Source organism: Saccopteryx leptura, chromosome 4, assembly GCF_036850995.1.
Source record: "Saccopteryx leptura isolate mSacLep1 chromosome 4, mSacLep1_pri_phased_curated, whole genome shotgun sequence".
NCBI classification, from domain to species: Eukaryota; Metazoa; Chordata; class Mammalia; order Chiroptera; family Emballonuridae; genus Saccopteryx; species Saccopteryx leptura.
Genome location: NC_089506.1, coordinates 147,137,366 through 147,159,244, shown reverse-complemented (window position 1 = coordinate 147,159,244; position 21,879 = coordinate 147,137,366). Strand labels below are relative to the sequence as shown.

At 35.8% G+C, this 21,879-nt stretch overlaps 1 protein-coding gene across 1 annotated transcript in view; it reads right to left on the bottom strand.

Moving 5' to 3' along the window:
* Positions 1-21,879, bottom strand: part of ADGRV1 (adhesion G protein-coupled receptor V1) — a 697,985-nt gene that overhangs the window by 209,671 nt on the left and 466,435 nt on the right. The window contains exon 85 of the mRNA XM_066381830.1: positions 7,915-8,093. Within this exon, the coding sequence (XP_066237927.1) occupies positions 7,915-8,093 (179 nt within the window). The remainder of the gene's footprint in view (positions 1-7,914; positions 8,094-21,879) is intronic.

The window sequence follows — 21,879 nt, the reverse complement described above, 5'->3', positions numbered from 1 at the left end:
ATGCAACCTTGAAAAATAACCGCCCACCTTCCCTGCAGTCTGGCATCCACTAGGGAAGGGGTGAGGTGGCAAGCAGAATGCAGTTATAGTTCTTGCAAAGCTTCATTTCCAAAAACAGCTCCAACCTGCAAGGCTCTCTGTATTTGACCTGTTTCAGGGCTCAGCCAAGGCAGTTTAATCCTTGGGTAGAGGACGAGGTATGGTGAGGGATGAGGGCAAAGAGGGTTTTGAAGATTATAAGCGACCTGTGGTGGCGCAGTGGATAAAGCGTCGACCTGGAAATGCTGAGGTCGCCGGTTTGAAACCCTGGGCTTGCCTGGTCAAGGCATATATGGGAGTTGATGCTTCCAGCTCCTCCCCCCTTCTCTCTCTCTGTCTCTCCTCTCTCTCTCTCTGTGTGTGTCTCTCCCTCTCCTCTCTAAAAAAATGAATAAATAAATAAAAAAAAAGAAAATATTTTGGCCCTGGCCGGTTGGCTCAGCGGTAGAGCGTCGGCCTGACATGCGGGGGACCCGGGTTCGATTCCCAGCCAGGGCACATAGGAGAAGCACCCATTTGCTTCTCCACCCCCCCCTCCTTCCTCTCTGTCTCTCTCCCCCTCCCACAGCCAAGGCTCCATTGGAGCAAAGATGGCCCGGGCGCTGGGGATGGCTCCTTGGCCTCTGCCCCAGGCGCTAGAGTGGCTCTGGTCGCGGCAGAGCGACGCCCCGGAGGGGCAGAGCATCGCCCCCTGGTGGGCAGAGCGTCGCCCCTGGTGGGCGTGCCGGGTGGATCCCGGTCGGGCGCATGCGGGAGTCTGTCTGACTGTCTCTCCCCGTTTCCAGCTTCGGAAAAATACAAAAAAAAAAAAAAAAAAAAAGAAGATTATAAGCAATTTAAAGCCAGTGATTTAACTTTATGGCTGCTTGAAAATGGATAACAATTGGGGCAAACTGACAAACTAAAAAACATATATGAAAATCTGGGTCATGAAATGGCTACAGAGACTTTGATAACCTCCCTTCTAGTCCTGAGAATTCAGAAATCCACATGTATGCCTAGGGCTGTGTTCATGCTCAGCAAAGACCCGAGAAGGCCCTCAGCTCTCTCACCACTGGTTGGCCTTGATGGCCTATGTAAGCAGAAGTGAAGTATCAACTCTAAGGCCTGGTGAGGTATTGAAGACATGTGCTACAATGCACACAGAGATTTCTTGGTTATAGGCTTCAGTGTGGGTTCTAGTTTAAGCCTAAAGGTCGCTGGCTTGAAGCCCAGTTACTGGCTTGAAGCCCAAGGTCGCTGGCTTGAGCAAGGGGTCACTGGCTCGGCTTGAGGCCCCTGGTGAAGGTACATATGAGAAAGCAATCATTGAACAACTAAAGTGAAGCAAATGTGACTTGATACTTCTTATCTTTTTGCTTCCTCTCTCTCCCTTCCTGTCTTGGTCTCTCTCTCTCTCTCAAAAAAAAAAAAAAAAAAAAAAGATTCCATTGAGTGCAAACCAAAAGTGAGCAGGGGTAGCTATACCTATATTATGCAAAATAGACTTTAACTTAAAAGGTGTAACAAGAGATAAAGAAGGTCACCATATAATGATGAAAGATTACCAAAAGAAAATGACAATCATAAATATGTATGTTCCCACACTGCACATTTAACATCCAAATATATTAAGCAAATAATAAGATCTCTGAAGGGATAGATAGACAATTCAATAATAGTTGTGAATTCAATAATTCTACTTTCAACAATAGATTGATTATATATAGTAAAAAATCAATATGAAAATGTTGGTGTTCTCTATACTTTGGACCAAATGGACCTAATAGACATACAGACAACATTCCATCTGAAAGCTACACTGTTCTCCAGTGCACACAGAAATGCATACTGTTCTCCAGGGCACACAGAAATGCATACTGTTCTCCAGTGCACACAGAAATGCACACTGTTCTCCAGTGCACACAGAAATGCATTGTTCTCCAGTGCACACAGAAATGCATTGTTCTCCAATGCACACAGAAATGCACTGTTCTCCAGTGCACACAGAAATGCACACTGTTCTCCAGTGCACACAGAAATGAATACTGTTCTCCAGTGCACACAGAAATGCATTGTTCTCCAGTGCACACAGAAATGCACACTGTTCTCCAGTGCACACAGAAATGCATTGTTCTCCAATGCACACAGAAATGCATTGTTCTCCAGTGCACACAGAAATGCACTGTTCTCCAGTGCACACAGAAATGCACACTGTTCTCCAGTGCACACAGAAATGAGCATTGTTCTCCAGTGCACACAGAAATGCACATTGTTCTCCAGTGCACACAGAAATGCACATTGTTCTCCAGTACACACAGAACATTCTCAAGGAGAAATTGTATATTAGGTAATAAAATAGGTATTAACAAATTTAAGAAGACTAAAATCATACCAAGTATCTTTTCCAACCATAGTGGTACAAAAATAGAAATCAATAAAAGGAATAAAATTAGAAAAACTCACAAATATATTAAAATTTAACAGTACACTCCTGAACAACCAATGGGTCAAAGAATAAATCAAAAGGAAAATAAAAAATATCTTGAAACAAAACAAGATAAAAATACAACATACTAATACTACAACATGCAGCAAAAAAGCAGTTCTAAGATGAAATGTACAGTGATAAATGGTTCCAGAAAAGAAAAAGAAAGATATAAAACAATCTAACTTTTACACATGAGGGAACTATAATATACAGAACAAACTAAGCCCAAAATTGGCAGAAAGAAGAAAATAATAAAGATCAAAGATTGGTAAAAATGTAAATTGGTACAACCACTATAAAAAACAGTACAAAGCTTCTTTAAAAATTAAAAATAAAACTGTCATATAATCCAGCAATCCTACCTCTGGTATATAACCAAAGGGGCGGGAACAGAATCTCAAAGAGATATCTGCACTTCCACATCAATGCATCATTATTCACAATAGCCAAGACATGGAAACAACCTTAGTGTCTTTCTATGAATGAGTGGATAAAGAATAGTATTCAGCAATGAAAAAGATGAAAATCTTGCCATTTGCAACAACATGGATAGACTTAGAGAGCATTATGTTAAATGTGATAAGTTAGACAGAAAAATAAAAAGAACAAATACAATCATGTATTGCTAAATGATGAGAATATGTTTGAGAAATAAATGCATGGTTAGGCAATTTGGTCACTGTGAAAACATCATAGAGTGAGTGCACTTACAGAGATCTAGATGGTGTAGCTTACCACACACCTAGGCTATAAGGCAGGGGTCCCCAAACTACGGCCCGCGGGCCACATGCGGCCCCCTGAGGCCATTTATCCAGCCCCCGCCGCACTTCTGGAAGGGTACCTCTTTCATTGGTGGTCAGTGAGAGGAGCATATAGTTCCCATTGAAATATTGGTCAATTTGTTGATTTAACTTTACTTGTTCTTTATTTTAAATATTGTATTTGTTCCCGTTTTGTTTTTTTACTTTAAAATAAGATATGTGCAGTGTGCATAGGAATTTGTTCATAGTTTTTTTTATAGTCCGGCCCTCCAACGGTCTGAGGGACAGTGAACTGCCCCCCTGTGTAAAAAGTTTGGGGACCCCTGCTATAAGGTATGGCCTATTGCTTCTAGGCTACAAACATGCACAGCATGCTACTACTATACTGAATACTGTAGGCAACTGTAACACAATGGTATTTTTGCATCTAAATATATCTAAATATATAAAAGGTATAGTGAAAATAGGTATAAATATTAAAAAACAATACACCCATATAGGACACTTACAAAAACGGGCTTGCAGGACTAGAAAGTACTCTCAGTGAGGCAGTGAGTGAGTGGGGAGTGAACACAAAGGCTGAAGGACATTACCGCACAGCACTGCGGACTCTTAAACCTGTCCCACGAGCCCGAACCCTGCTTCCTTCCGACAGCGTCAGAAGCAGAACATGAAGCTGTCAGTGCTCCTCCACGAACAGGGATGTGGGATGGACTAATTGAAAATATCAAAGTGATTTGGCTGGGTAAGGCACAGTTTACCATAATAGTGACTGTCAAGAGATAGTGATGCCTGAGGATCAGAAGGAATGACAAATCAAGATAAAGAGATAAAGAAACTCGGACTAGCGTGGCAATATGGTTTTGGATACTGCATGTTGAAGCAGTGGTCAGATTAAGGAACTTTTATGGTAGTGATGAAAAAGAGGGCATTTTATATGGAGAGGGTATAGAACTTAGGATTCAATATTTGGACTTTGAAAATTTGTTTTGGTTCCCTTGGTCCCATCTGACACAAAGGACTCTCTCTGGCATTGAACTGAATAACGAAAGAAATAAAACTTATCTGTGTTTTACATCAGTACAACCTGAAAATATTTCCTAATTACAGGGACAGGCTCCACACTACCAAAGAAAGCTTTCATTAAAGTGGCAGTGGCACTTAATACTTGTTGAGGAAGCTTCTGCGGACTTGTGTCCTGTGCAAGAGCTTAGGGCCGCAATAAAGAATTTATAGCAATACTCTGAAGCCCATCAGGCTAGATCTGGGAGGGCTGTAGTGTCCTGTGACTATGTAGCTCTGGGGGTGGGAGGGCGATTCCTCTGTGCTGAAATGGGCCAGTGGATGACCCAGTGGGATGTAATCTGTGCACTGAAAATTGAGGTGCTGTGAGTGAAAAGAAATCTATTGCAAAGACCTACAAATATTGTTCTTGCCAGAAAAATAAAAAATATCTCCTAAACACATCTCCTTTCACTTCTTCCAGGAAATTCAGTGCCATTATAATCTTATGGGAACATCGCTGTACTGTATAGTCTCACTTATATGAGGAAACTAAAAATGTTGAACTCATAGAAACACAGATTAGAATGGTTGATGCCTGGAATGGGAGGTGGGGAAAGTGGGGAGATGTTGGTCAAAGAGTAAAGATTTGCAGTTATAATATGAATAAGTTTGGGGGATCCAATGTACAGCATGGTAACTTCAGTTAACAATACTGTGTTATATGCTTGCAAGTTGCTTAGAGAGTAAATCTTAAATGTTCTTACACATATACATCAAAAAGGTAATATAACCGTTGTGGAAAATTTACCTAAACCTATTTTGGTAATCATTTCACAATTGGTACATGTATCAAATAATCATATAGAACACTTTAAACTTATATAATTATATATGCCAATAAAGCTTGGAAAGCTTTTTAAAATAAATAAAATCAATGTATAGTATCTGGTACACAGTAAGAAAAAAAGATAAAACAGAGGTAGTAAAAGTAATGAAATTAAAAGATGAGTTTAAAAAGTGATGAAATCGAAGACAATCCAATTAAAAAACGAACAAAGGAATAAACATTTCTCCAAAGAGGATATACAGATGGCCAACATACATATGAAAAGATGATCAACGTCACTAATCATCAGAGAAATGCAAATCAAACCACAATGAGCTATTATTACCTCACACCTATCAGAATGGCTGTCATCAATAAATAAATAAACGGCCAGTGTTGAGGAGGATGTGGAGAAAAGGGAACCCTCCTGCACTGATGGCGGGAATGCAGACTGTTGCAGCCACTATGAAAAACAGTATAAAGCTTCCTCAAAAAATAAAAACTGGAACTTCTTTATAACCTAGCAATTCTGTTTCTGGGTATATATCTGAAGAAACCCAACATACTACTTCAAAAAAGTATATACACCTCTATGTTCATTGTAGCATTATTTACAATAACCAAGATAGGAAAACAACCCAAGTGCTCGTCAATAGATGAGTGAATAAAAAAGTAGTGGTATGTATATACAATGGAATATTACTCAGCCACAAAAAAACACAAAACTTACCATTTGCGACAGCATGGATGGACCTTGGGGGTATCATGCTAAGTGAAATAAGTCAATCAGAGAAAGACATATACCATATGATTTCACTTTCATGTCAAATCTAAAGAACAATATACACGAACAAAACAGAAACAGACTCACAGATACAGGGAACAGACTGTTGCGGGGGTGGGGGGAGTTTGGGAGACTGGCTAAAAATAAGTGAAGGGATTGAGAAGTACAGATTAGTCGTTACAAAATAGTCATTGGGATGTAACTTACAGCATAGGAAATATAGTTATTAATACTGTCATAACTATATATGGTGCAGGATGGGGACTGAAAATACTGGGGGATATGCTTTTTAAAATATATGATTGCCCAACCACTCTACTATACACTGGAAACCAAATTATAAAATAATATTGACTATAAACTGTAATTAAATATTTTTTAAAAAATCTTTTTAGAAACAGAGAGAGAATTTCTTCAAATCAACATCACTTTCATCAGGTCCCATCCATCAAGGTGAGTTAGGTACACCGGGAATTCTAAAACTTCCCCTTAATAAGTCCTGTCTCCCCCAGGAGCACATGAAAGGAATGGGCTGCTGGCTTGTCTCATAGTGACTTTGTATTTGACAAAGAATGCTGCAGAACTTTCTGAAATTAATCGTGGTAGCCTGATCTGTGGTGGTGCAGTAGATAAAGCATCGACCTGTAATGCTGAGGCCGATGGTTCAAAACCTGGAACACTGAGGTCACTGGTTCAAAACCCTGGGCTTGCCTGGTCATGGCACAAATGGGAGCTGATGCTTCCTGAGGACTGCCCTTCTTTCTCTTTCTCTTTCTCCCCCTTCACTCCCTCCCTCTACTCTCTCTAAAATATTTTTAAAAATCAAAGATTTAAATTAAAACAGGAGTAGTAAAATGCCATACCATAAGTTTGAAAAGATATGACCTTTCCTTTCTAGACAATTAGGCTTTAGAACTTCACATGAGAAAAATATATGACAATACTATAATCAGTATAACGGAATCTCAATAATAAAAAGACAAATTATTATATATGTTATTTTAATAGGTGTGGATGTGGTATGAGATATAGGTCTGTGATTGCTGGGATGTGAAATACATTTGCATATGTTGATAACAAGAATTTATTAAGTATATAATAATTATAATTCATCAGAGGCAGAAATAATGTTAAAATGAGTTCTGCTTATACAGTGATTTTTACTTTAAAATTTTTTTCATATCCGTTAACTAATTTTAATCTTCACAATAACCTAGGAGATATTTAGGTAAAACTGTCTTTATAGGATTATGAATAGGCATTCTTTCTTATTTAGAAATGTTACTTTTTCCTCTAATTATAATTATACTGAAGGAGATGATTAACTTTTATTATTACAAAGGTTTTGGGGTTTCTTTTTTCTGCATGTGGAGTCAATGAAAGGAGCCGAGTGGTCCTAAAATCTGTGAGAAACCAGATTCAGAACTAAGACATGGATGTATATGCCTGCGTGCATGAGGGTTTGACAGATTTCAGAACTACTGGCTCACGGAATACCTAATGTAAGGAAGAGGCGTTGATCTCGTCTCCCTCCCAGGTCCTTTCGCAGACACTCTCCATTCACTCTGATCCAGGCTTTTGGTTTTTTAAGGATTTTTCTGGATGACGGTGGCTGCCATCCCACCCCAAACTACCCCCTTCCCCATCAGAGTCCTTAATGTGCCACACTTTTAATTTTTTACTGCTTGTATTCTTTATCAACATTTATATAGTTCTCTGATTTTGATTGGTATTTTTGTTGGTCTCAATTGAATAAACTAAATTATGTTAAGATGCAGATTACTGTGAACTGTTTGATACATCACCTCACCTAAGGAAATTAAATCTATAAAAGGAACTGGAGAGGTAATAGTTTCTTGTTTAAAGAGATAATTGGAGGAAGTAGAATCAGACAGTATGTCAGGAAAGCTAGATTTTCTGGGTTTTGTCCAATCATAGCGAGTCAGCCGTTTCTACCATCTACTACTAATAAAACTGCCTGGGCACATGGAGGCTGCGAAGGCAATGTGTTCTGCCTGGATGCACTTACAGGTCGCCGTGGATGAGCCCGTAGATCTGTGGCATGCTCTGATGATAGACTCCTCTCAAAATCACTATAAGGAGAATCACCACAAAAGCTGGCAGTCCCCAACTCAGCAGGAAAAACAGCAGGTACCGCCTCTCGGTGTGTTCATCATTCATCACCAGCACATACCAGAAATTCACAGACTAAGAGAGGAAAAATAACATGAAATGAGCAGGGTCTGATCTAATGGCACAGGACACAAATTTACCTGGCTTACATGTAGAGTTATTAGCCAGCAAAAGGCTAGGATTTACTTAATAATTGTAGTTTTGAGTTGATTTTTTTATGATAGTACATGCATTCATTCTTTCTTATACCCAAGAATTTCAGGATACCTCAAAAGTCTAGAAACACTGAGAAATAGTTAACTTATTATACTTTTTTATTTTTCTTAATTTGCTTTGTTTTAATCTCAGTCATAATCTTTTGTGATTGTTCTGTAAATGTGTCTTTGAAGAAACAAACACTGATACTCAAACTTACTTTCTAGGTGAACAATTTCATGATGATAATGAAGTAAATAGCTTTACATTTTCAGATTTTTATTTATTGAGGGCCTATCATATGATAGGCACAGTTCCAGCGACAGGCGAAATGACTGTGCAGATAACTCCGTCTCAGCACCCCTGCCCCCAGGTGACATAGACGAGTATACAGAAAATGACTGCACAGAGATAAGTCCTGTGACGGGGTCGGTTTGGTGGCTAGTTTTCCTTCTCAGTTTATACTCTCTTCTTTTTGTTCATTCATTTGAGAAAAATGTATTGTTTGTTTACAAAATTTCAGGGACCCATTCCAGCAGTAGGAACGTAGCAGTGAAAGAATTGGGGGAGGTATTTACTTTCCTGAATCTTAAGTTTCTAAACAAGTGGGAAAAGTATTTAAGAGAAACATTTATTTTATATTCTATTTGTATCATATTTTACATGTTATCTGTTACTTCTTATCTAAGATTAACATAAAAGAGACTAGTTTGTAGAGAGTGTGGGGGAGATGAAGGGACACATTAGATAGCTAGAATAAGGAAACTGAAGCCTGGGAATATTACTGGCCCTAAACCCCACACCTAGCTTATATCTAAGCCAAGTCTAGAATTTATATATTCTGTGTACAATGAGGCCATTATAAAGATTAAGTGAGATATTTATTACAAATGAAGTGCTGAGCACATAGTCACCATGGGAAAAATATTAACACCTCCCTTAAAATTTCCTATTAGAATGTCAGCATAAAAAACAAAAGGTAAATAGTTTAAGACCAAAAGCAAGCAGTGATACAATGGAAACTATGTGAAAAGTACACATGCCCAATATTAGAGGAAAAACTTTCAGATGCTCTTTGCTGAGGCTTCCAAGTAAGATTCCATCTGTATCAAATTGGCCTTGAGAAATTAGTATTGATTGGGCTAAACCTGAAAGGATAAAAATATTTGGTTACTTGGAGAGTTTGTCTCTGAATTTTATTTCCAGTCAGCACTCCTTTTCTTTATGTACATTTACTTATATCTGCAACTATGAAGCATGTTATGAGTTGTTGCTTATGAAATTCTGTTCCAACTTCTTTTTAAAAATTATTAGATCACAGAGGGTTCCCTCCATCCCTGCTTTTCCCATAATTACTATAGGGAAGTAAACACAATATGTGAGGTTGTATTAATGTCTCATGCTGAGGTCATCCACACTGTCTGTTTTCACGCAAAGTAAGAATTGACCATCTTCTTAATAAAGTACTAATTAATTATTTTAAATAGATATTTGTGTGTATTCAGATAACATGGTAATTCAGAGGTGCAGTTGGTGGAAGAATCAGGAAGGAGACTACAGATTGGTAAATGTCTTCTAAGTTGATTCATCATGATAAAGATCGGGATAGTTGCAAAATATCTGCTTTACAGAGAAGGACATTAGTTCCATCAATTAAAAACACTGATCAGTTGTCTGACCTTCACCACAGGCTCAGATAAGATAAAGACAAGTGTAATTGTTAGATTTTTACATGCAATGCTTCAGCTCCAAAAAGCACAAGGCACAGTGTTGCTGAGTTCTTAAATACTCAGGCAAGAAAACTAAAAAAGTTATAAGCTTTTGTTAATAATAATAATAAAAAAATCCCTTTCCTTCTCAAACGAATCTAATCACTAAGGTAGACTCTAAGGACAGTATTTACCATTTTGTTTTTCTCTCTCTTTTTTTACTATAAAATAAAAATGTTATGTAATAAAACATTGTATTATTCTAGAAAATATATGGCCCAAACATAAGATCTGTTTTGACTAAGCTTTACTTGAATTTCAAAATATTTTAATATAGTATGGTAGGTACATTTTGGGATATGCTAAGGTTATGTGCTCTCTTTCTCTGAATCCTGTCTCCCTACTCATACTTCTCTCTCCCCCACTGCCCCTTCCATCCAACATTTTCAGGGTGGGCTTATGACCCTGCTCTTCTGGCCACAGCTGATTTGATTCAAAGAAGAAGCCTGGCCCAGGCTGGACCACTCACCCATCACTGAATTTCTTAAAATTTGGTGACAGTCTAAGTTGGCCAAATGAGAAAAGAAGACATATGAATGTTAGTGGTAAGGGAGCCAAAACATAGTGAAGACAGAAAGTGTGTATTCAGATAAGAAGAATGGACACAGACTTCCATTCATGCTCACAGTCCCTTGTGAGGTCCAACTGTATTTACAAATCTTAGGTTCCCTGAGTTATCCTACATGCTTATTATTCCCTTTATGATTTGAATGTTTGCTTACATTCACTCAATTTAACTTCTTTTTATTGTTCAAAAAAACCCAAAACAAAACAAAACAAAAAACTCAACTGAGATTGGATTAAAAGCTCCAGATATTGCCAATATGTAGACAAAAAAAAAGACAGTGGAACATTTGACTATGTTGCTTTTCCTATAATCATGGTTCTTTTTTTGGAACTAAGGTAAGAGTACTAGGAGACCATTAAGTTTGCATAATAATTTTATGTTGACAGTTACATAGTATATGTGATCTGTGTGCTATAGTGTCTGTGTGCTTAGAACTAACAAAATTATCAGGACAAAAGAAAGGGTGTCGTGCGGAGGACCCGGGTTCGATTCCCGGCCAGGGCACACAGGAGAAGCGCCCATTTGCTTCTCCACCCCTCCGCCGTGCTTTCCTCTCTGTCTCTCTCTTCCCCTCCCGCAGCCAAGGCTCCATTGGAGCAAAGATGGCCCGGACGCTGGGGATGGCTCTGTGGCCTCTGCCTCAGGCGCTAGAGTGGCTCTGGTCGCAACATGGCGACGCCCAGGATGGGCAGAGCATCGCCCCCTGGTGGGCAGAGCGTCGCCCCTGGTGGGCGTGCCGGGTGGATCCCGGTCGGGCGCATGTCTGACTGTCTCTCCCTGTTTCCAGCTTCAGAAAAATGAAAAAATAAATAAATAAATAAATAAAAGAAAGGGTGTCGAACTCAGCAAACATGCTTCACACATATTGAGCATGGCTAACCATCACTGCCTAGCTTACATTTTTCCTGCTTAAGACTAAATGTAAACTGAAAATTTCAATATGTAGGTCTCTATTTACATGTCTATGCCTAAGCTTTGAAAATTTGTTGGAACAATCTTATGGACCATCTCAACACATAATCACTATGGAGTCAAAGTGTTATTATACCCTAATATAACCATCCATATGAATCCAACTTGACTATAATTCACACATACACAGATACAAAGTCTCTCAACATTCAAGTGATGGAGGCTCTGAAGGTCCAAAAAGTTTAAAAAGTATTTTCAGCATTAGAAACCATCAAACTAGCCACCTTGAAAGGGGTAACTGAATAAAATCATCTGCAGAATGTTTAAAAATCAGTGATGTTACCATTGAGTTCTTTAATGTAATGTCAATCATTGGTGTATTTGAATAACTACCTTCTTATTTTTGTTATTGCTAATCATGAAGGATGATGCATTCAAATTTGTACACTTACCACAATTACCAGCACTTCCAGATTACCTGGGTGACTATAACTTGAGATAACTTAATTAAAAGGTTATTTTACTAAATTTTAAATTTAAAGAAAACTACCTATTGCCATTTTAAACATTTTCCTGTCATAAACACGATTCACAGAAATACAAGAAAAGAAGATTTGTAAAGGCACACATACTCAAATGCTATATTTTCAGGTAAATAACAATTTTTAAAATAATTATAAAATTTGAAAAGACATAGTGAGTAATGATTTGACTTGGGCTTTTAACATGGTTCTGCATGGATAAACTGTATGTATTTGGTCAATAACTTTTGAATCATCTGGTTCTCAATTTCCTCCTCTGGCAAAAGAAGAGGTTAAATTGTAGGTTATTAACAATTTCCTGACTGATACTTTGTGACTAAATTATTGTAGAAATCCTGATTTCTTAAATAAAAACACTAATGGCATGGGTGCACATATTATGAATTTTAGCAGCAATAACAAACCTTACAGACCATCTGACTAGTGTTTTATTGAGAGATAAGAAAACTGAGGCGATGAGAAAAAAAAGCATAGTATTTTAATATTTTTATTAGTTGCAGAACTGGAAGTGGAACACAAATCAAAAGCACTTTGTCAAGGTGATTAAATTTAAATTTTATTTCCATAAAAGTTCATATAAATATTGGCATTATTTGCATGACCTTATTATTTTTGTCTTCATTTCACCACACTAACTTTACATACCTGGTACAGGTATGGAGATAACTCTTTATCTCTCTCTGCTTTTTTGCTAACACTAAATAAAAATTTATAGAAGTTTATAAAACATATAAATGCCTGAAACATAACTGTGAGGTGTGGTAGATTAATTTTTATATATTTCATAGTACCTAATAAAATGCTTTTTATATAATATTTATTGAGCAATATCAAATAAAGATGTATGCAATCTGAGTTAACAATGTTAATTTAATAATAATTTCATAATTTTGTTTAGTTATTGAGTATATTCATTTATATATAATTTTCCATAAAGAATTTTAGGAGGCTTGTTAATTTTCACTGATTTCATTGAACTCCCAATCAAGATTGTCAAAGTTAACCGGTGGAAACTTTAAAATATTAAATGTAATAGTTTGAGAGGAAAAATTGCATTAGTATTTAATAATTGGGTAGTAAATGTAGACTCCCACATTAAGCTATAACTCATTCAACTTTTTTCTTAAGTTTTATTATAGTATTTTTTAAACAGGAGTAAACTTAAAATGGAAGAAGTATATTTCCAAGAATTAATATGTAAGGCTTTTAGAATTTAAACTGATTCTGATTAAAATGCAAAACAACCAAATGAAAGACCCAGATATAATTCCGGTCAAAGGTAGACAGGAATAAACTAAAAGACTGTGTGTCAGTAGCATATATATTTATATTCCTACATAGAAATGTCTATTTATTTTTATAATAACATTTTTAGTGAATACTACTACTATATTCCAAGGGCTTACATAGGAAAATCAAAGACATACCTTGTTATCTGTTTAATTATCATAGGTCATAACTATGCTTTTATATTCTATATAAACACAAGTTTATTTGTTTACATATATAATATACATTAACATAAGACATATTAGTATATCTATAAAATATAATATAGACTATCTTTAATTTTATTTTTTTAGTTAAAAATAGACTACTTGGACCCCATAAATTTTCATGGTATGGGAAATAAGATTGGTATCTAGCCTGCCATTTATTAATAATATTTGGTAATTAATTACATCACCAGAAACCTTGGACTTATAGCATCAAGTTTAGTCAGAGATCATGGATACTATTAATTGTCATTTATTCCATAGAAGAGACTAAGCAACATTACCACGTGTCCTTGCTCCAGATATCCAGTTATCTTTATCATTTCTGCATGTAATAAACTACAAGGCTTTTTGAGGACTGGAAAACTCAGTATTTCCTGGGTAGGGCACTTTTATCTTGGTAATTATCAGTTTGTCCTTTCTAGTACCTTTGATGTTCACCAAATTAAATCAAAGATGAAGGAAAAACATGGCTAATTTTAGCATTTCCCTTTCTGTTACTATGCTCTAGCATTAAATAGTCCTTCTGCCAAGGAGTAAATAATATGTGCATTTGCTTCTTCATAGCCTTATAGGAAGAAATTAAAACACAAGAGATGATTACTCAAGTAGAATTGTAAAATGCTTTTAACTTTATTCTACCACTTAGAAAGTACATTATTCAAGCAAGCTTTAGTTTCACAATAAAACATTATTCTTTTAAGTAAGCTCTGTTCCCTGGGCATGAGATGGACAAGGACATTTCAAGGTGTGGATATTGCTAATAATCGAAGAAGACTGCTATATTATTTAACTTGGTGACAGGAAATGATCATAAAACTCAGCCTAATGAATATACAGACAAAATTTTATGTTTCCATTTACTCATTTATAATATTTCAAACAATTTACTTGTGATTTATTTCTTTCATATATTAACCCATGGCCTGGCAATCCATCTGGTAGCAAATTTTACATAGATGTTAATAGTAAGTGCATATATTCTAGAAATTTATTCTATGGATAGTCCATTAGTAAGGAAATATTCAGAGTACAAGGATGTCTAAGAAAACATTGCTTATAATTATAAAAATAACTAGAAATAATCAACATTTCAATAATGAGAGACTGGAAAAATGAATTACAGAATAACTATTATAAAATAGGAAAAAGGTATAGTTGTATGTGGTAAATTTATGTGTGCACAAATATATATATATTATATATAAAATATATACATATACTATATATACACACATACATACAAGGATATACACATCTGTCCTTGTTTATGTATTTATAAATATTTGTATATTTGTGGAATATTTCTGGGGGAATACACAGGAAATCCTTAACAATGTTTACCTTTGGAAACAGGGTGTAGAGTAGAGCAGAGGGTGGAGAGTGAGTGAAACGGAGAAACAGATGTCCTTTTCAGTTTATATTTCTCTACTGTTTGATTATATTTTGTACCATTAGTATATGCTATTTTAAAAATGAAAGCAAATAAAACAAAAAGGCATTGAAAATAAAACAATAACTACTAGGAAAATAGAGTAGAAATATTATGAGTTTAAATTCTCATTGCCAATCTTTCTTAAAGTAGACATGACCTGCTGTTATAAGGAAGTGAAAAACTATTTCAGTAATTTTACAGAGTGATCTTAAATGAAGAGCAAACAAAAAGATAACTCAATTTCCATAACCAAAAAGGAAATCTGTGAGTTGTTTGCTTAAAAAAATAAATAAGCACAAATAATCTGTTACTCTATTCCCGTCATACACAATATAACTTCCCTGCCAAAGAAAGGAGAAGCCTAAAGAAATAGAGTCAAGTCACTAGTCACAGAGCCTGCTATCAGCCATGCAAGCACTTATTTATAAAGCGGTTAGGGCCATGGCCAGTTGCCTCAATGGATAGAGCATCACCCAGCATATGGATGTCCTGGGTTCATTTCCCAGTCATAGCACACAGGGGAGGCCACCATCTGCTTCTTTCCCATCCTGCTTCCCCATCTTTTTCTCTTCCCCTTGCCCAGCAAGTGGCTGATTGTTTCAAGTGTCAGCCTGGATGCTGAGGATAGCATGTTGGTTAGAGCATCAGCTTCAGGTGCTAAAAAATTGCTTGGTTGATTCCAGCATTGGCCCGAGACAGGGCCTGTAGGGTGGATCTGGTCAGGGTGCATGTGGGAGTCTGTCTCAGCATCTCCCCTCCTCTCACTTAAAAAAACCCCAAAAAGTAGAGAGGTTAGAGATTATACAGCTTGCTAAGGATTTGCCTGTAGTTAATGTATGTGTTACTTTAATTCTTTCTTCTATATCAAGCTAATTCTCTTCAGTTAAAAAAATAAAAAGTAAATTATATTGGAAAAAGCAGAATATTCAACATGTTTCAAAAATCTATGAAATATCAGCCATAAATATTTGCTTACTAATAATATAAATAAGTATGTATGGAGTGTACAGTCTGGCCAAGCCACATTTCCAAGCTCTTTCCATGTATTAATTCTTTTTATCTCTTGACAATTCTCAAAGAGTGGTGCTGTTATTACAAGTCTTAATTATTCAGAGAAGAAAATCTAGGCTAGGAGAAGTTATGTAACTTGTTTAACCAATAAATTTTTCCTCTACTTACTCTAAAATATAATCCAATTTTACTATAATGAATTAAAAATATGTGATGTAAAAGTAAAATAACTTTTTATGATAAAGTCATTAAATGCATTTATTCTAAGATTGAATATACAATGCAGATCAAAATATACAATAATTCTAACATGTTTAGCCAATAATTAAAAGTTAATGTTTAACTTTGCCATTATTAGCTATGCATCCATATACATTTATCAAATTCTCTCCTATACTGCTACAAAATGTGAAGTAGAATAATTAAAATGTTAATATTTGCTCTTAATTTTTCAACCCTATTTGACAAACAGGTTTGGATTAACAGTAGTGTAATCCTTTATATAATGTTTTAAAAATGGATTCTAGTTTTAAAAAAATATTTAGATTACTTTATAAGTGGGAAAACACAGTCTGGTAAAGTGACAACCTCCCACCACAAAGTAACTCATTAGAAGTAACCTATCTAGAATCAGAAGTTACTGAATTTTCCCCTTGTGGTCCCACCACAAACCATGAAAAATATGTGGTGTACCATCTGAGATACACTGACCTTCACTGGTACTTTAAACAGTTTTCCTAAATCATTAGCTATACAGAAAGCTAATTAGTTTACTAACTGTGCATTAGCCACAATCATATTTACTTAAGACTTGAAGAAGAGATATAGAATGCACCAAATCTGTATTAAATTGGGTGAAATCTTACACATTATTCTGTCCCCAAAAGCAGGAAATCCATCTAAATCCCTGTTTGAAAATTAGTCATTTCCCCATTTGAATATATTTCAGTGATTGAATACTCTCTACTTTTAGTAACAACCTCATCGACTTTGAAAGTTTTACTGGCTATGGAAGTTCATAACATGAATCAAATTTGCTTTCTTAATTTTTGACCCATTTGCTCTGCTCCTTCCAAATGTATTTTGTATTTATAAGGACTGTTTTCTGACTTCCCATTGGCTGATTAATGTTCTTGCTGAAACACGATTTATGAAAGCGGTTAAGGGTCCCAACATAATCTGAACATTACAGATTATAATGTAATCACAGTTCCCCCAGCTGCCTCCATACTATTATTAATGTAAGTCCGGCCTGTGTTGTTTTTGTAGTTAACTTTAGTTGCTACCTTTTAAGCAATCCAGTCACACATTTGATTTCTGAATTTGTGTTAAATTAAAATTTCAAAGTGTTTACATTAACCCTCTTCATATTATATCGCTTCCACTGGTATTCAATCTGTTTTGGTACAGTCTCTCTGTACCTGTTCTGCCTGCACTCTTAAAGCAGGCAGCTTGCTCTTTTAGCTATCTTTTCAGCTCTGTATCATTTCCTACCTGATAAGACACTTTCCTGTGTTTTCATCCAAATCACTCATGAAAAAACGGAATAGGTCGGGGACATGGACAGAGACCTTCAGCCCACCAATGGGGAGCTCAGTATAGGCAGAAAAATGACATATTCTCAAAACACACATAAAATTTTCAGCTTAAATTCCTAAAGAATTTTGCAAACACAAAATCTAGCAAAGGCTAATTTAATTTCAGCAGATATTTAAGATTTATGTTATATGATTTAGATTTATTTTACTTTTCAATTGTAAGGAAGATTTAGAGAACACTCCAACTTTCCATCATTAGAGCAGCTCAAAAAGCCATAAAACAAAATTATATGAGATATGAATTATTCTCCCATGTAAATTTAGAACCAAAACTTAAAAGTCAATAACTTGATTAAGATTACCAAAGTAGTGTTTGAACCAGAATTCAAACCCAGTACAGGGTTCCAATTGATCCAACCAATTCCATTAAATAACTGAATAGTTTGGTTCTCTTCTCCTTCAGGACCCACAGCTATATCAAGGAAAGAAATGATCCCTTCCTTGAGTCTCTATTATTCCCTCATAATAAGAGTACCACATCACTTTCCTTCAATAATGCTATACAGTGGAAATCCCACACCCTTCTTATTCAACAAGAAAAAAGAATACGCAAGTGCCCAGATGCATCTGTTTACATAAAAGAGTTAATGCGAACACTTAGAAACACATACAGAAACTTCTATCACATAAAAGATTTAACAATACCATTATATAGAAATCATTATTAAAGGCAGCATTTTAGTTGAGCCATTAGGGACATTATGTCTGCAGATGTGGATCCAATATTCACATTAGCCTCTTTACCAAGCAAACCAGTATAGGACAATAGACAGATTTTGGGATTTTAGTCAGAAAAAGAGAGCTCAACATTCTTCTTTACATACACCAGTTACTCAGGAGAGTATGCTCATGCTCAGTAAGACTCCTTGGCTCTCACTCTGTACTCTTTCCCAAAGTGATCTCTTCTAAAACAATGATTCCATTTTCTTTTTTTAGAATATTTTTTATTTTAATTTATTGTTTACATAGATTCTAGTGTCATCCCGAATGCATCCCCCCTTACCCCGTATTCCCCTCAACATATACTTTGCCCCCTTCCCAATATCTCCCTCCCCCCTTCCCTTCAGGTTTATCTCATCCTTTCCCTCTGTCCTCTTTTCCTCTGGTCCCTTTGATCCCTCCTCTGTCTCTATTCCGGAAGTTCCTCAGTTCAAATTGTTTCTTGGATTCCTCAAATGAGTGAGGTCATATGATATTTTTCTTTCTCTGCCTGGCTTATTTCACATAACATAATAGTTTCTAGGTCCATCCATGTTGTTGCAAAAGGTAATATTTCCTTCTTTTTTATGGCCCCATAGTATTCCATTGTATGTATGTATGTGTGTGTATATATATATATATATGTATGTACCACTGCTTTTTAATCCACTCATCCACTGACGGACAATAGGGCTGTTTTCAGATATTCGCTATTGTGAACAATGCTGCCAAAAACATGGCGGTGCATTTCTTTTTTTGACTCAGTGATACTGTGTTCTTGGGATATATTCCTACAAGTGGGATGGCTGGGTCAAAAGGCAGTTCTATTTTTAATTTTTTGAGGAATCTCCATACTGTTTTCAACAGTGGCTGCACCAGTCTGCATTCCCACCAGCAGTGCAGGAGGGTTCCCTTTTCTCCACATCCTTGCCAGCACTTATTCTGTGTTATTTTGTTGATGAGCGCCATTCTGACTGGTGTGAGGTGATATCTCATTGTGGTTTTAATTTGCATTTCTCTAATGATTAGTGATGTTGAGCATTTTTTCATATGCCTATTGGCCAACTGTATGTCCTCTTTGGAGAAGTGTCTATTTATTTCTTTTGCCCATTTTTTGATTGGATTGTTTGTCTTCTAGGTATTGAGTTTTACAAGTTCTTTATAAATTTTGGTTATTAATCCCTTATCAGACGTATTGTCAAATATATTCTCCCAATGTGTAGTTTGTCTTTTTATTCTGTTCTTATTGTCTTTAGCTGTGCAGAAGCTTTTTAGTTTGAGATAGTACCATTTGTTTATCCTGTCTTTTATTTTACTTATCCATGGAGATAATAAGCAAATATATTGCTACAAGAGATGGCAGAGAGCTTACTGCCTATTTTTCTTCTAAGATGCTTATGGTTTCATGACTTACATTTAAGTCTTTTATCCATTTTGAGTTTATTTTTGTGAATGGTGTAAGTTGATGGTCTAGTTCCATCATTTTTTGCAGGTAGCTGTCCAATTTTCCCAACAATATTTGTTAAAGAGACTGTCTTTACTCAATTGTATGCTTTTACTTCCTTTGTCAAATATCAATTGTCCATAAAGGTGTGGGTTTATTTCTGGGTTCTCTGTTCTGTTCCATTGATCTGTATGCCTGTTCTTATGCCAGTACCACGCTGTTTTGAGTAAAATGACCTTGTAGTATAACTTGACATCAGGAAGTGTGATATCAAGTTATATCTTCTTTTTCAAGATTGCTGAGGCTATTCATGTTCTTTTCTGGTTCCATATAAATTTTTGAAATGTGTGTTCTATATCTTTGAAGTATGTCATTGGTATTTTAACTTGGTATTGCACTGAATTTATAAATTGCTTTGGGTAATATAGACATTCTAATGATGTTTATTCTTCCTAACCATGTACACGGTATATGCTTTCACTTGTTTGTATCTTCCTTGATTTCCTTTATCAATGTATTATAATTTTCCGGGTACAATTCATTAATTTTCTTGATTAAATTTACTTCTAGGTAATTTATTTTTTTTGTTGCAATAGTAAAGGGGATTGTTTCCTTAATTTCTCCTTCTGACAGTTCATTGTTGGTGTATAAAGATGCCTCTGATTTCTGTGTATTAATTTTATACCCTGCCACCTTGCTGAATTCATTTATCGGGTCCAATAGTTTTTTGATTGAGACTTTAGGGTTTTCTATATAGAATATCATATCATCTGCAAATAATGATAATTTTACTCCTTCTTTTCCAATTTGGATGCCTTTTATTTCTTCTTCTTGTCTGATTGCTGTGGCTAAGACTTTCAGGACTATGTTGAATAAGAGTGGTGAAAGGGGGCACCGCTGCATTGTTCCTGATCTTAAGGGGTTTGCTTTAAATTTTTCCTCATTCATCAGATCATTTACAGCAAAATGGTGGGATCTTGATAACATTATACGGAGTGAAATAAGTAAATCAGAAAAAAACAAGAACTACATGATTCCATACATTGGTGGAACATAAAAATGAGACTAAGAGACATGGACAAGAGTGTGGTGGTTACCAGGGGTGGGGGGAGGGGGGACAGGGGGAGGGTTGGGGGGAGGGGGAGGGGCACAGAGAACTAGATGGAGGGTGGCGAAGGACAATCTGACTTTGGGCGAGGGGTATGCAACATAGTTTAATGACAAGATAACCTGGACATGTTTTCTTTGAATATATGTACCCTGATTTATTAATGTCATCCCATTACCATTAATAAAAATTTATTTAAATGATAAAAAAAAAAAAAAAAAAAAAAAAAAAAAAAAAAAAAAAAAATTTTTCCTCATTGAGTATGATGTTGGCTCTGGGTTTGTCATAGATGGCCTTTATCATGTTGCGGTATGTTCCCTGTATTCCCACTTTGCTGAGAGTTTTGATCATAAATGGGTGCTGGATTTTATCAAATGCTTTCTCTGCATCTATTAAAGTTATCATGTGATTTTTCTCCTTCTTTTTGTTTATGTGATGAATCATATTGATTGATTTACAAATATTATACCATCCTTGCCTCCCCAGAATAAATCCCACTTGATCATGATGTATGATTTTTTTCAAGTATTCCTGGATCCTGTTTGCTAATATTTTGTTGAGGATTTTAGCATCTAAATTCGTCAAGGATACGGGCCTATAATTTTCTTTCTTTGTGCTGTCTTTGCCTGGTTTTGGAATCAGAATTATGCTCACCTCATAAAAGGAGCTTGAAACTCTTTCTTCTTCTTGAATTGTTTGAAATACCTTGAGAAAAACAGGAGTTATTTCTTCTTTGAATATTTGGTAGAATTCACCAGGAAGCCATCTGGCCCAGTGCTTTTGTTTGTTGAAAGTTTTTTGATAACTGTTTTGATCTCATTTCTTGTAATCGGTCTGTTTAGGTTTTCTGATACTTCCAGATTGATTTTGGAAGATTATATGTTTCAAAGAATTTGTCCATTTCACCTAGGCTGTTTAATTTTTTGGCATACAGTTCTTCATAGTATTTTCTTACAATATTTTGTATTTGTTGTGTCAGTTGTTATTTCTCCACTCTCATTTCTAATTTTATTTATTTGAGTCCTCTCTCTTTTTTTCTTGGTGAGTCTAGTTAAAGGTTCATTGATCTTGTTTACCTTTTCAA